The sequence below is a fragment of the Pipistrellus kuhlii genome, unplaced genomic scaffold (assembly GCF_014108245.1).
Source record: "Pipistrellus kuhlii isolate mPipKuh1 unplaced genomic scaffold, mPipKuh1.p scaffold_m20_p_10, whole genome shotgun sequence".
NCBI classification, from domain to species: domain Eukaryota; kingdom Metazoa; phylum Chordata; class Mammalia; order Chiroptera; family Vespertilionidae; genus Pipistrellus; species Pipistrellus kuhlii.
Window position 1 is genome coordinate 25,034,437 of NW_023425405.1, and position 16,954 is coordinate 25,051,390.

General features: G+C 38.2%; 1 protein-coding gene across 4 annotated transcripts in view; it reads left to right on the forward strand.

Moving 5' to 3' along the window:
- CUL1 (cullin 1) overlaps positions 1-16,954 on the forward strand; it is a 95,529-nt gene that overhangs the window by 15,779 nt on the left and 62,796 nt on the right. For all 4 annotated transcript variants that reach the window (XR_006740883.1, XM_045577845.1, XM_036429150.2 and 1 more), the window contains exon 2: positions 15,222-15,521. Coding sequence is in view for 3 of the 4 variants with exons in the window: in XM_045577845.1 (XP_045433801.1) it covers positions 15,382-15,521 (140 nt within the window). In the remaining variant the exon portion in view is untranslated. The remainder of the gene's footprint in view (positions 1-15,221; positions 15,522-16,954) is intronic.

A 16,954-nucleotide genomic window follows, 5' to 3' on the forward strand; every position in this document is an offset into this window, starting at 1 on the left:
AAACTCAAAAACAACTTACAAAAAGATTAAACGTTACTCAGCAAACAATTTTCAATTGTTTACAAGCAATGGGAAAGGTTTTAAAGGAAGAATCAACTGAACGAAAGACAAATGGAAAACCGAAAAGTCATTAGTAAAATGTTGCTTCCAGGGCACAAAAGAAAGTCTTTTTTGCATCAAATAGTGACTGGCAATGAAAAGTGGATTAATTTTGGGAATCCCCAAAACACATTAATTCATGGGTTGATCCAGGCCAGCCATCAGCATTGACTGCAAGAACAAATCGCTTCGGAAAGAAGACAATGCTCTGCGTTTGGTGGGATTAGGAAGGGTGTGTACATTATGAACTGCTAAAACCAGATGAAATCATTAATACTGATCGATACTGACAACAAATAATCAGTTTGAACCAGGCTTTGATTGTGAAATGACCAGAATGTTCCAGAAGACACGGCAAAGTAATTTTGCTTCATGATAACGCACCATCACACACTTCAAAACCAGTTAAAGACATGTTAAAAGATCTTGCCTGGAAAGTATTAACCCATCCGTGGTATTCACCTGACCTTGCTCCTTTAAATTACCACTTATTCCGATTGATGGCGCACACACTTTCTGAGCAGCACTTCAAAATGTACAAAGAAGTGGAAAATTGGGTCTCTGAATGGTTTGCCTCAAAACAAGAAAAGTTCTGTGAGGATGGTATCCACAAATTACCTGAAAGATGGGGGAAATGTGTAGCTAGCGATAGACATTACTTTGAATAAAGCACTTTTAAATATACATATATATATTTTTTTTTAATTGATTTCAGAGGGAAAAGAAGAGAAGAGAAACATCCATGATGAGAATAATTGATTGGCTGCCTCCTACAAGCCCCCTAATGGGGATCGAGCCCACAACCTAAGCATGTGCCCTTGATCAGAATCGAACCCAAGACCCTTCAGTCCACAGGCCAAAGCTCTATACCCAGAGACAAACCAGCTAGGGCTGAATAAAGCACTTTTGATCTTTCTTAAAATTACCATGTTTTCTTTGATCACAAAATCCACATTATTAGCCGGTACACCTGGTATTATTGCTCTACATCTTCACCAGCATTTGGTATTGTCAGAGTGCTTATATTTGCCATCAATGTCTCTTTGGTAAAGTCTTTGGCCCATTTTATTGTTGTTAATTCTTACCTGGGGATTTCCCGCCGCCCCTCCCCCCCCTCCATTTTAGAGAGAGTGGAAGGTAGAGGGGGAAAGAGAGAGAAACATGGATGTGTGAGAGAGACATCAATTAGTTGCCTCCTACACTCGCCCTGCCTGGCTTGGGGATGGAACCTTGGGGATTTCCTTGATGGGAATCGAACCCTAGACCCTTTGATGCTCTATCAGGCGTCTTCAAACTGCGGCCCGCGGGCCGCATGTGGCCCGCAGAGGAGTCTGATCCGGCCCGCCAGGTTTTTTGAGCAGTGAGCGCAGCCGAGGTGTTACAGTAGGAATTAGTAGTTCATATAGTCCGGCCCTCCAGCTCTCTGAGGGACCGTGATCTGGCCCCCACTTTAAAAAGTTTGAGGACCCCTGAGTGTGGTGAACCACACAGGCCAGGGCGGCCATTTAAAAAAAAAAAAAAAAAAATATATATATATATATATATATATATTTTTTTTTTTTTTTTTTCCCTTGTCATCATTTATCCCCTCTATGCCCTTTTGCGCCCCCCCCTTTTTTTTTAATGAGTGGTTTTCTTACAGAGTTTTAAGAGTTCTTTATATATTTTGGCTAATAGCCCTTTATCAAATGTGTCTTTTGTAAATATTTTCTCCAACTCTGCTTGTCTTATTATTTTCTTCACATTGTCTTTCATAGAACAAGTTTCTATAATTATAACGAAGTCCATTTTATCAATGATTTCTTTCATGGACCCTGCATGTTTTATCTAAAAAGCCCTCGCCAGCCAAAACCGGTTTGGCTCAGTGGTAGAGCTTCGGTCTGCGGACTGAAAGGTCCCAGGTTCGATTCCGGTCAAGGGCATGCACGTTGGTTGTGGGCACATCCCCGGTAGGGGGTATGCAAGAGGCAGCTGGTCAATGTTTCTCTCTCATTGACGTTTCTAGCTCTCTATCTCTCTCCCTTCCTCTCTGTAAAAAATCAATAAAATATAATTTAAAAAAAATAAATAAAAAGCCCTTGCCATCCTTGAGGTCATCTAGGTTTTCTTTTGTGTTGTCTTATAGGAGTTGTATAGGTTTGCTCCACTTTTATTTTTAAGGAATATTTTGCAAATGTTATGTGAAGAATGTTCAGCATATGAAAATTTTCTTTGCTTTAATGGATTTTAATCATTTTCTGACTAAAATTAGGTGAATTGGATGGGTCTTTAAGTATTATCTCCTACTACCCCATTTTTTGTTAGAGGAATAAAGAGAGCTATCATTTGGAGAATTCCTGTTATGTACCAGGCATAGAACCAGGCCTTTTTACTTGTAATATCTTATTTTAATCTTTACAACAACTCTAAGAAGTTGTTATTTAAAATGAGTTAACAGGCCGAAACCGGTTTGGCTCAATGGATAGAGCATCGGCCTGCGGACTCAAGGGTCCCGGGTTCGATTCAGGTCAAGGGCATATACCCCTCTAAGAATCAATAAGCATGAAGTACTGACACATGTTACAGCATAGGCCCTCTAAAGCATTACACTAGTGATAGCCAGATGCAAAGATCACATATTACATGATTCCATTTATTATATGAAGTCCACAGAGCAGGCAGACTACAGAGACAGGAAGTATATTAGTGCTAGGCTGGAATAGAAATGGAAAGTGAATACAAACAGGCACAAGGATCTTCTGTGAGAGATCCATGTGAGAGAGAACATTGGTTGCCTTCTATACGTGGCCCTGGCCCGACCGGGGATCAAACCTGCAACCAAACAACTGAGCCCCACCAGCCAGGGCAGTACTTCATTTTTCATTGTCAAATAGTATTTTTTTTTTATTATTTTTATTGATTTCAGAGAGAAAGAGATAGAAACATCAATGAAGAGAGAGAATCATTGATCGGCTGCCTCCTGCACAACCCCCACTGGGCATGTGCTCCTGATTGGAATTGAACTTGGGACCCTTTAGTTCGCAAGCTGAGCAAAACCAGCCAGGGCCAAATAGTATTCTTTTGTAGGACTTTGTGACATTTTGCTAATCTATTCACCCACTAATGGACATTTGGGTTCCACTTTGGGCTATTGTATTATAAATATGGTGCTGTGCACATACAGGTCTTTGGGTGGACATATATTTTGTTTGGAAGGGTAGATAAGTCATAATGGAATTGATGGGTCAAGTGATAAATTTATGTTAACTGAAGGTGGTCTTTTAATACCCCAAATGTTTAATTATTAACTTTGAGAAAAGATATAAACAAAGCAATTTGAAGAATTCTGATACATTCAGGTCTTTGGAATCTGACTTGGTTGTTTGAGAAATAGTAGAATCCATTTTCAATTTAATCAGTGTTTCTGTTGCTCCTCTTACTTTATGGACATGATTTAAAGATTTTGAATGATTTTAAGTAGAGACAAACTCAGCTCTTATCTCTGGAAAGCCATCTGTTAAGATATTAATTGGAATTTTTTATACTTGCCATCTGTAATTGTTTGAACTCCATTATAATCTCTTGTATAGGGATGGAATGATATATTTAAATTTTACAAGTAAGTATAATTTCTACAAGCCTTGAATTTTCATAATGAAGTGCCATAGGCTTATCAAAGGTAGATGACCTCCTGGTAGATGTGCAATAGAACGAACCCTCATTATTGAAGCACAACCACGTGGGCTCCATAATACAGTTTCTTAAGTTTAGATTCCTTCTTATTAAAAGAATGAAATTTGCCCAACTAGTGTGGCTCAGTGGTTGAGTGTTGATCTATGAGTCAGGAATCACGGTTTGATTCCTAGTCAGGGCTCGATTCCAGGTTGTGGGCTCGATCCCCACTGGGAGGGTGTACAGGAGGAAGCCAATCAATGATTCTTTCTAATCATTGGTATTTCTGTCTCCTCTCCCTTCTCTGAAATCAATAAAAAATATTTTTAAGTGAAATATAAAAAGTATTATTCAAATACTAATTAATGAATATTCAAATAAAGTAGAAAGCTTTAAGTATTGTAGTTTGGGAATGTAAGTATAAATAAACTTCCAGTTCATGAATTTGCTGGCTCTCCGTTGACCTGTTGATTTGCAGTCATTTGGACTTGTCATTAAATAGTTATGTCCTGAATCTTTCGAATGTCTTTGTTGTAATTGCAAATTCAAGAGGAAGTCTTGGTAGCTAGCTCCTTTTAAGGTAGCACAGCTTCACCTTCTGTGGAAACAGCTTGTGATGGGGAATGGTTGATGGAAAGAACAAAGCTTTAGAACCCAAATACTTGGGTCTGGGTCTGAATCCCTACCAGGTATTAGTAGAGTGTCGTTGGACACATGATTTAATATCTCTGAGCCAGAGTTTCCTCATTTGTAAGAAGTAGATAATACCATACAGATAATATGGTTATTGTACCAGTAAGTGTTCAGTGAGACAAAGTATTAAAGCCTCTATTGTCACAGAGTCTAGCATTCTAACCTCCAGTAAATATTCTACCCGTTCCTTACAGAGTTAGTAAACTGACATGAAGCAAGCAGTTTTATTTGATGGATACTGCCTAGGGGTGGACATGGGCGTGGGGAGTATATAAAGTGGTTATGGATTCTATTCATTTAATAAAATGAATAGCTATTTGTGTTTTAGAAATTAACCTGGGCAATCAACCTAACTCAAGCAGCTATAGTGTTTTTTGAGAAACCTTGTTTCTTGCATTCCTGTTACAATTCTGATTTGAATGGTCTTAACGCTCCTCAGAATTGGCTTCTGCAACAGCATTTGCTTGGTGTGTTTGGTCTTAATTTATAGAAATGGGAATAAATATCAGGACTGCGTTAATAGGCAAAAATGGTATGTGGATTTTTTGAGTATTTAAAGTGAAATTGGTAAGGGGTTACAATTCTCTTATTACTTAAATTTATGTGTTCTCCCCTGCAGTAGAAATGCAGTTAGTTCATTAAAGTCTTAGGAATTTATATTCCTGTCTGTTTTGTGTCAGGGGAATAATACATGAGGAGGATACACAGAGTTTACTTGGTTAGGCGTGTGGTGAGAAATGCTTTGGCCCATAGTCCTATCCAAGGATCCCCGGCCCAGTCTTGTAAAGCCAAGTCCATCCTCCTCCTGGCATTAGAGGCTTAAATCCCCTTGTCTCATCCCATGGTCATCTATTTTCTAAACCAGCACCATATAGTTGCTTGTCATCCTCTGATCAAAACTCCTACCCCACCCCTTTCCCCACCTTAGTTCTTCAGGGAGCTTTCTCAAGTCCTCTTCTTTCAACCTCCAGGCTCTTCCTCAAAGACTCCTTAAAGCCAAGGTGTGGCTCTTCATATTCTCCCATATCCCACAAGCCTCCTGGCTGAAGGTGGGCCTGTGCACTCTGATGTTTGCAGCCATGGACAGGCTCGTTGGAGGCTCTGCTCATTTCCCTCCCGGCGGTCTGCTCACCACTGTATTTCAGAAATTAAGTGGACACTGACACCCAGCTCAGTCTTCATCTCCACTTTCAATACCCATTATCTGCGTGGACTTGGCTTCAGCGTGGACAGTCCTCCCAGGGCCTTGACCTCTTGCTGCTCCTTGAACTCCATTCTGTCTCTGACGACCTAGCCTGCACCACTTCCAGAGACAACAATCACACTTCTAACCACATCCACCTCTCCTTTATTCCTTGCTCTTTCTTGAGACAGAGATCCCCCCTCTAACTTTCTTCACTTCTTCATGGCCAACACTCTTAAAGATAAGTTTTTAAGCATTTTGGTCCCTTCCAGCCGATTCCAGTTTTATTTCTACCCTTAAAACCACAGTGAAACTGTCCTTACTGAGGTCATCAGTGACTTAACATGAAACGAAAGCCAGAAGCTACATTTCAGAAATCGTCATGATGATGAAAGTAATACCTAGCATTTATGAAATCCTATTCTGATTTATGTAATCCTGACTCCCAGAGGAATTAAGCAATTTACCTAAGATCATACAAAAAGTAATGGCAGTGACCATTGTTAGGTCCATCCAACTACGGCCTTTTCTTCCCCAAGTCTCCAGGATAGGTGCGGAGAAGATTCTCGCTGTTTTGGGCTTTAATTTTGCAAATACAGACTTTATGGGTTCCCTCATCAAGCCAGTTTCTAAGTGTTCCTTGGGACTCATTTTGGGCCCATCTTTCTATAATTTCTCTGATTCACTCTGGTTCCAGATTCAAATAGTGCCTGTCAGAGATGAACTCGCACAGCCCAGCTTCCTGGATGGTTCCAAACACCACACAATCACATGTGCAGAGGTAGACCACCTCCTACCAATCTATTGGGTCGGCAACTTAGTAATTGCGGGTTTCACGGCTTCAGTTGAATTTTTAGGTTTGCAGACGTAGTACAAATGTAAAACACATTTTGTTATTTGATAGTTGGCTATTCAGCTGTTAATCAGTAAAAAAAGTTTTTTGATTTGTAGTTTTCGTTTGGCGTTTGTTGAAAAATGGAAAATCAAAAGGAACATTTTCGTCATATTTTGCTTTTTTATTTCCGCAAAGGGAAAAACGCATCGCAAGCTCATAAAAAGTTATGTGCTGTTTATGGTGACGAAGCCTTAAAAGAACGGCAGTGTCAAAATTGGTTGCCAAATTTTGTTCTGGTGATTTTTCACTCAAAGATGAAAAACGCTCTGGTCGTCCAGTTGAAGTTGATGACGCCCTAATCAAAGCAATAATCAATTCGGACTGTCACAGTACAACACGTGAGATTGCAGAGAAGCTTCATGTATCACATACATGCATTGAAAATCACTTAAAACAACTTGGCTATGTTCAAAAACTCGATACATGGATTCCTCACGAACTGAAAGAATCACAGTTAACGCAACGCATTAGCAGCTGCGATTTGCTAAAGAAACGTAATGAAAATGATCCATTTTTAAAACGACTGATAACTGGCGATGAAAAATGGGTTGTTTACAACAATATCAAGCGGAAAAGATCGTGGAGCAGGCCAGGTGAACCAACTCAAACAACATCAAAAGCTATATTCATCAAAAGAAGGTTTTGTTATCAGTTTGGTGGGATTACAAAGGAATTGTCTACTTTGAACTCTTACCACCCAACCGAACGATCAATTCTGATGTCTACATTGAACAACTAACGAAATTAAACAATGCAGTTGAAGAAAAGCGGCCTGAATTGACAAATCGAAAAGGTGTTGTATTCCATCATGACAATGCAAGGCCACACACATCTTTGGTCACTCGGCAAAAATTAATGGAGCTTGGTTGGGATGTTTTGCCACATCCACCATATAGTCCTGACCTTGCACCATCTGATTACTTTTTGTTTCGATCTTTACAAAACTCCTTGAATGGTAAAAATTTCAATAATGATGATGATGTCAAATCGTACCTGATTCAGTTTTTTGCTAATAAAAACCAGAAGTTTTTTGAACGTGGGATTATGATGCTGCCTGAAAGATGGCAAAAGGTCATTGATCAAAATGGGCAATACATTACAGAATAAAGTTATTTAGTTCCATGAAAAAATTGTCTTTGATTTTCTTTTTAAAATCCGCAATTACTTAGTTGCCGACCCTCTTCTGTCCTAGGAGATGGTCCCGTAGTCCTTTCTATCTTAGCTTTAAGTGTTCCTCATCCCATTCAAGTCAGCAAGAAAGAAATGCTTCTATGGCTACTTGTTGCAGTGTGACTTCCAGCTGTTAAAAAGTAGACCCCCAGAAGCTCTTTAGCTCTTTGATGAACAATAGGATTACATAGCTCACTAAAATAGTAAGGTGTATTTCATTAAGTGAAGTGAGAATTATCTAGTTATAAAGTGACAAAAGTTGCAGAACAGTGTGTGGTTGATCGCAAGAGTTAGGGATCAATACAGATTTATCTTTTTTCTTTAATATGTTTTTTCTTGGAAACAGGGTTTTCTTAAAAAACCAGTCCTGAGATATGTTTAAGAAAAATACTCTACAGTCAAGTCAATTTAAGAGGGAGATGCTTTATAATGGTTTTCTGACAGAAATTTATAAAATATGTTCACTGATTAAGTCCTCTCAAGTCTTATAGCAAACAAAATAAAGTATTTAACTTTATTAAAGCTAGCATTTTCCAAACTCCCTTTATGTTCTATTTAGATTATGTCCAGTTAATGTTTAGTACAAGATTAACAATGCTCTTTTAAAACAGTCATTTCATTGCTAATGAAACTTTAAATTACTGATATCAGAAAGGATATATTTTTCAGAATTCTTAGTAGTTCATATATCAGGTCTAGTAATAATTAATGTCGTTTTTAAACATTTGTTTAAAATCTTGCTTGGCGTTGACTTATATTGACATAACCTTCAAACACGTGGTATCTACAGAACGTGTGAAGTGCAATTAACAAGTTTTGCTTGAAAAAGTTTGTGTTTGGTTTGGTTTTTGTTGCAAAACTAGGGCTAAGAAGATGGCGGATGAAGAACATATTCGGCACTGCATGCTTTACGAGTTCCAATTAGGAAGAAAAGCAAGTGAGGCTGCAAAAAACATCTGTAGTGCTCTTGGTCAAGATGCAGTTAGCGCCAGAAAATGCCAGCATTGGTTTGAGAAATTTCGTGAGGGAAATTTTTCGTTAGATGACAAGAGTGGTCGAGGCCGTGTGTCCAATTTTGATCAAGAAGCTCTTCAAGCTCTTTTGGTGCAAAATCCTCAAATTACCCAACAAGAGCTTACGACAACTTTAAATTGTTCACAGAAAACAATTTCCAATCAATTGCATGCACTTGGCAAAGTCCAAAAGTTTGGAAAATGGGTTCCTCATGAGTTGACCGACAACAACCGTAATCAAAGAGTCACAATTTGCAGTTCGCTCCTCTCTCGTCAAAACCGTTTGCCGTTTTTAGAGCAAATTGTTAGCGGAGATGAAGAATGGGTGCTGTATGTTAATTTGAAAAGGCAGCCTCAATGGTTGGACAAAAATGAGGCTCCGCAGCCCACGTCAAAACCTGACTTGCATGTGAAAAAAGTGATGTTGTGTGTTTGGTGGAATTTTAAAGGAATTCTTCATTATGAACTTTTACCATCTAACCAAATCATTACAAGTGCAGTGTATAGTGCCCAATTGGAAAGGTTAGCCCAAGCTTTAAGAGAAAAAGAACCCGCGCTGATTAATCGGAAGGGCATAATTCTTCACCACGATAACGCACGACCGCATACTGCAAGAATCACTGCTGAAAAACTGCGCCAGTTGGAATGGGAAGTTCTCCCTCAACCTGCATATTCTCCTGATATTGCCCCTTCCGATTACCATTTGTTTCGTTCTTTGCAAAACTTTCTTCTTGGAAAAAAATTTAATAATAAAGAATGCCTCAAAAATGCATTGACCGAATTTTTTGCATCAAAATCACAAGAATTTTACAACAGAGGGATTAAAATGCTTCCTGAGCGTTGGGCACAAGTAGTAGAAAACAACGGCAACTATATTGTTGATTAAATTTTGTATTGTTTAAATTTGATTTAAAAATATTAGAAAACGACATTAATTATTACTAGGCCTAATATCTACTCGATGAATGAAGTTTATACTGTTAATTTTGAGAAACAGACTGATTATCGCACAGTTTGAATTGTTTGAAAGCAGTTTAATATTGATTATGTTGCCTTTCATGACCCTTTGAAACAATAAGATTTTTCCTAGAGACAAGTTTTTAAACACACAGCTTTTCTTCTCCATTAGACCTGCTTAGTTCTTTGACTTTTGTATGCTGGTCCATTATCTTACTTACTTAGGGAGAGGTGAAGGTGAAGTGTAATTGTGTGTGCGTGTGTGTGCATGCATGTGAGATAATTTATTCAGGCTTAATGGCCAGTGGCTGGTGTAAAAAGGTACTGCTGGATCTACCCCTGGTTCCTGTACTTGGTTAGTTGCATTTTGTACTTCAGTTTCCTGTGCTTACAATAATGCAAATTCTGTGTCAGAAAACTTCAGTGTTCCTTATTGGGTGCCTGTGACCACACAGTACATGCACCCTGGAATGCCAAGATCTATATACTTTTGGAAACTGCCTAATTACCTGGGTATATATATTTTGTTTAGTTTTTGTTTTTAACATCTATTGGCTTTTTGGCCCACCTAAATCTTTTGGCTATGAGATGTGATTTCTTAAGAAAATATTTTTACCCTTTTCTTAAAAAAAAAAAAAAAAAACATTAGAAAGAACCTCTTTAACTTTTCATGAAGTCTGCATAAGATTCTTGACGGTTTTGTGGTGTCCCAGTTATGAAATTAAGAATTTATAGTTTGTGCCGAAACCGGTTTGGCTCAGTGGTAGAGCGTCGGTCTGTGGACTGAAAGGTCCCAGGTTTGATTCCTGTCAAGGGCATGTACCCGAGTTGCAGGCACATCCCCAGTAGGGGGTGTGCAAGAGGCAGCTGGTCGATGTTTCTCTCTCATCGAAGTTTCTAGCTCTCTATATCTCTCCCTTCCTCTCTGTAAAAAATCAATAAAATATATATATTTTTAAAAATTTATAGTTTGTAAAGTGTATTTCTGAAAATCAACATTGACTGATAAGCTAGTCTTTTGGGGGCACACCTATATTATATTTTATTGTATTACTCCAATCAGTTTACAGTCAGATATTTGCAGCGTTCTTTGTTTTTAAAACATGTCAGGCTTTAAAAAAAATTAGTTTTCTTAAATATTAAAGTACTAGAGGCCCATGGAATACCTCAGTCTGGCCTGTGGGCTTGGGCCAAAACTGGCTCTCTGACATCCCCAGAGGGGTCCCAGATTTCAAGAAGGTACAGGCCAGGCTGAAGGACCCACCAATATCCTATTGGGGCCTGGGAGGAACGTGAGAGGTTGGCCAGCCGGGGAGAGACCATGAGAGGGGCTCCAGGCTATGTCCAGCTAGTATCACTCAGTCCCCATCGGCTGGACCCCAGCAGCAAGCTAATCTACCAGTTGGAGTGTCTTGGTCAGTGCACGTCATAGTGAGCTGTTGGGAGGCTTAGCATATCATTAAGGCTTAGCATATCATTAGCATATTACCCTTTGATTGAATGGACAACCAGTCAGCATATTAGGCTTTTATTATATAGGATTGTACATGTCCAGGGCCCACCACAGTGCCTGGCACTTACAGTTCCCTCCCTACTAAATATCTGCCAAGTAAGTAACATTGGTCAGTAAATTTCTGTAACTTTCATAAGTCTGCTTAAACACTGTGTTAAAATATGTATACATTTGTGATTATCAGGATAACATAAAACATTAATAATTGAAACCAAGAAATAAATTTATAGTCTAAAATTTGGTATGTGAAAGGAAAAAATGTAGAAGAAACAAGGTAGGATTTTGTAGAGATTCTAAAGGGGGATTTGGGACAAGTTCAGGTGCTCAGTGGCGCTGGAATTTTCATTATTTCCAAATCCTTTAAAAACATTCTATTTTCATGATCTTTGTGCTACAGTTTGTGTAATCTATTTTGCTACTCAGGTATCCTTAATTTGAATGTAAGCAAATATGTCAGTGTTTTCTTTTGTTACTTTTAGTGTTTTATCTTATTCAAAAATCTTTTCCAATCTTGGCACTAAAACTATCCTTTCTTATTTTCCTCTAAGCCTTTTAATACTTTTATCGGATGTCTATTGCTGTATAACAAAGTCACCACAAACTTAATGGCTTAAAACAACACACATTGATTATCTCAGAGTTCCTATGGGTATGAATCCACGTGTTAACTGGGTCCTGTGCACAGTCTTTCATAAGGCTGCCATCAGGTTGCTGGCTGGCACTAAGATTTCATCTGACACTCACCTAGAGAAGCATCTGCTTCCCAGCTCTGTGGTTATTGGCAAGATTCAGTTCCTTGTGGGTTCTTGGACTGAAAGCCTTCGTTCTTTTGGCTGAAGACCACCCTCAGTTATAACCATACGGACTTCTCCATATGGCAGTTTACTTCATGAAAGCCAGGATGGGAGCGAATCAGTAGAAAAACTACTAACACTAGCTCGATTGGAAGTGACACCTAATCAGCTACCCTTAGAAGCAAGTCACAGGACCTTACAGCTAAGGGATTACATGAGATCACGAATATCACACTGGGGGTCAGTTTAGAGTCTATCTGCCATAGATTTTTGTCTTTTAATATTTCAGGATATAATCTGCTTTATATTGTTGTGTTGATTCTGGTTTTTTTTTTCTCCCCTGTATGAGTAAACCTGTTATCCTAGACTGAAAAGATTGAAACTCCTTTCTTCCCCCCTACCTTTCCATGCTATTGCTACAACATGTCAGGTCTTCTATTTTATCTGAGTCTATTTCTGCTCTCTGTTCCACTGGCAAATTTAACAATGCCACTGATAATACTATACTATCTTAATTACTATAGTCATTTTGATAGTCTTGAAATCTGGCAAGGTGTCTTTTATTTTTCTTTTTCCTTATTATGTCTTAGATTTTCTTAAGCCTTTGTTCTTAAATGTGCATTTTAGACTTAGTTTGCACAGTTTCTCAAAGCTAACAAATGAAGAAGAATACATGTTAATTGTAAATGTGTTAAATCAATTTTGGGAGAATTGACCTCTTTACATTAATTAGTCCCTGTTCATGACCATGGTATGTCTCTCCTTCTATATAATACTTTGGTAGATGTCTCTGAGCACTTTATATTGTTATTACAGTAGGTGACATTTATTTTTAATTATATATTCTAACTGTTGTGAGTTATATAAAAATACAATTGATTTTTGTGTATCTTATTCATTCATCTTACTAATTTAATAATTGACCTGTAAATTCTTTTGAAATACATGGTTTTACAACTGTAAAAATAAAACATATTCTTTAATTTATTTATGCAAACCATTGATTGAGCTTAGTATTGGCCTCTGAACTAGATTCTCAAGTTACTGTGGTGAACGGGAGAGAACGGCACCTGTGCCTGGGACCCTTCTTACCAGTGAAGTGAGACTGACACATAGAATCATGACCTTGAATAATAGTTAAGAAGGGAAAGTCCTGTGAAGTGGGCAAACCTGACCTGGCTGGGAGCTCCCTGATGAGTCTGACCTTGTTGGAAGTGTAGCTGGAAAAGAACTTGATGAAGAGGGAGAAGAACTTTCCAGGCAGAAACAGCTGCAAATGAAAAGATCCTCGGAGTGGGGGAGAGACCAGAGTGCCCAATAAAGGAAGGAGTCTGTGCTGTACCGAGGGGATGAGGGGAGTTTGGTAAGAGGTAAGTGAAGAAGTAGAAAAGATCTGATGGTGCTGCAGTAAGGATTTCTCTGCTTCCAGCTACTTTGCCCTCTCCTGCCCCTTGTTGGTCTCAGGATAACAATAATCAGATCTGCAGTTTTAGACTCAGCTGCTATATGAGGAATACTTGGGGAAGTGAAGGTTTCTGATTTGTTGGATACATGGAGTTGCCACTTAATAAGGTGCAACATTGTGGAGCATAGAGTCTGGGGCCAGAGCCCGAGTTCAATTGTAGACCTGTTGGGCTTGAGACATTAGCAGATGTTACTGAGGCAGTTGGATAGAGACAGACTTGGAGTTCAGAGAAATCTGGGCTGGAGAATTTAAGTGGAATTTCCATTTAGGGGACAATTAAGTGCAATTACCGTTTGTTAAATGTTTTATATTCATTAACTTAAACTTCACAAACTAGGAAAATGATTTGCCCCACTTTGCAGACTAGGAAATGGCAACTTGGAGAAGTGAGAAGTTAAGTTACCCAAGACCACATACCTAACAGGTGTGGAGCTGAGTTTCAAATCCAGATCTCTGAATTCAGAGTACATTGTAAATTTTGCTCAGCCTTGTCAAATTGCCTTCAACTAACTTGTGAAAGTGATTTTATATATATGTGTGTGTGTGTGTGTGTATGTGTGTGTGTGTGTGTATGTATATATGCTATTTGTGTTTCTCTTTTGGGGGAGTTTCCTTTGTTGTTTTTTTCCTTTGAGTTTCTCTATTTTTTTCACGGGTTAAGAAATATAGTTGAAGTTTGTCTACTTTTAGAAGACAAAAAAAAAAAAAGGCAAAGTGCTAGTTGTCCCTATGCAAGTTTTACTCAGCTTTTTTCTATGACATATTTTTCTTTTTTAAATGTTTGTTGTTGAGAATATTACAGATGTCCCTTCTTCTTCCTCCCCATTGCCCCACTCTGCCTGGGTCTCGGCCTGCCCTAGGCTTTCACCACCCTATTGTCTATGTCCATTGGTAATGCATATATACACATAAGTCCTTTGGTTAATCTCCCTTCCCTCTTCCCTCTGAGATTCATCAATCTGTTCCATGTTTCCATGCCTCTGGTTCTATTTTGTTAATCAGTTTATTTTGTTAACTAGATTCCTTATTCATTTATTTTGATTATTAGATTTAATTGTTGCTAGATATATATTGCCATTTTATTGTTCATATTTCTGTCTTTTTTCTCTCCTTCCTCCTCCTCTTAAAGAATACCCTTCAACATTTCATGTGCTATTGATTTGGTGGTGATGAACTTTAGTTTTTTCTTGTCTGTGAAGCTCTTTTTCTGACCTTCAATTCTAAATGATAGCTTTGCTGGGCAGAGTAATCTTGGTTGTAGGTGCTTGCTATTCATCACTTTGAATATTTCTTGCCACTCCCTTCTGGCCTGCATAGTTTCTTTTGAGAAATTAGCTGACTATCCTTTCGGCACGCCCTCGCTTTTCTCTTGTTCCTTTTAAGATTATCACTTTGTCTTTAATCCTTATTTTACTTATGATATGTCTTGATGTGGGCCTCTTTGGGTTCATATTGTTTGGGACTCTCAGTGCTTCCTGGACTTAGAAGTCTGTTTCTTTCACCAGGTAGGGGAAGTTTTCTGTCATTTTTTTCAAGTAAGTTTTCGATTTCTAGTTTCCTCTCTTCTCCTTCTGGCAACCCCATGATATGAATGTTGGTAAGAATAGGCATATTTCTATGCACATGTACAATATAATAGAAGTTCTTCCACATACAAAGGTAAATAATATCTGGATTACCATAGTGCCTGCTAATGCTTACAGACTATTTCTGTTAGTGTGTGAGTATTTCAATACTTCCCTGGGGTATTGAAAAATAATTAATTAATTCTTTTTATTTCTTCTTCAGGTTTGCCTGTGATGAGATTTCATTCTCTACAGTTAAAGGACATCCTTTCTGAGCTCTGTGAATAAATTTGGAATGATACTGTATATTTTCATCTAATGGAGGATTAGCTGTACTTTGAATAAGGATTGCTGTACTGGACAACTTCAGAATATTACTCACAATGTCATCGAACAGGAGTCAGAATCCTCATGGACTGAAGCAGATTGGCCTTGACCAGATCTGGGACGACCTCAGAGCGGGAATCCAGCAGGTGTATACCAGACAGAGTATGGCAAAATCCAGATACATGGAGCTCTACACGTATCCTGCCACCTGCATTGAGAGCTATTTGCTTAGAAGCCTGTTTACTAATATGATCTGAGAATTATTAGAAATTTGACATGTTTTTTGTTCCATTTCGACCTGTCATATAATCATGAGTTCATTTTTAGCTTTAAATTTAACTCAGGTCTTTTGAACAGAGGTAATATTGGCTGGTTGGTAGCCTAAAGCTGGCTGTTCAGTACAGTGGCTACAAGCTACACCTGGCTATATTTCAAGTCATTTAAATTATGTAATTAAAAATTTAGTTTGCCCTAACCGGTTTGGCTCAGTGAATAGAGCGTTGGCCTGCAAACTGCAGGGTCCCAGGTTCAATTCCAGTCAAGGGCATGTACCTTGGTTGCAGGCACATCCCCAGTAGGGGGTGTGCAGGAGGCAGCTGAGCAGTGTTTCTCTCTCATTGATGTTTCTAATTCTCTCTCTCTCTCTCTTCTTCTGTAAAAAATCAATAAAATATATTTTTTTTAAATAAAAATAATAAAAAATCAGTAACATATATATATTTTTAAGTTTAGTTTTTATGTAGTAGTAGCATTTTAAAAAATGTTCTTATTGATTTTAGAGAGAGGGATAGAGAAATAGAGGCATCAGTGAGAGAGAGATGACATAGAAACATTGATCTACTATCTCTTGCACAACCCTCCATGGGAATCAAGCCTACAACCTGGGCATGTGCCCTGACCAAGAAGGAAACCAGTGACCTCTTGGTTGATGTTCAACCATGGAGCCACACTGGCCAGGTGCAGTAGCTGTATTTCAAGTGCTCTGTAGATAGTAGACTACTTCCCTCATGGCAGAAAGTTTTGTTGGACAGTGCTGTGGGGAGAGGGAAGTGGGTGGTTTCCATGTTACTTGCTGTTGCCTTCTTGCTATAGCTGGAGCATTGATGGATAGTTGCATCAGAAATTGTCTGGTCCACAAAGCTGACAACATTTACTCTCTGGCTAAGAAGTATTTCACTCATTCATTGCGTAGTGCCGTATGCTATGGAGATTATGTGGAGTGGGGGGTAAAAGATGTAGCTCCCATTCTCCACTATATATTAAAGGATAGATTATTTTACTTGTCATTAATGACAAAGTAAAAAAAATTGAAATATAAGTTAACTTACTAGAGAGCAGATTGCTCCTGATTTGCTGGTTCTAGGAGTTTAAAGTTTCTAGTGTAATGGATATTTAATTTTGTCATTAATATGTATCAATGATTATCAAACTTTGTTACATGATATTCCAGGATACCCACAACTCTAATAATATTTTAGAATCTAAAAAATTTTTATATTAATTTAAATAGGTACAAAACTATGTTTCTAAATTTAAATTTTATTATAGGTATGTACACTCATGTGTATATGCATACACTTCTGTAGAATATTTTTTAAATATAACAATTTTATTGAGTATCATTTACGT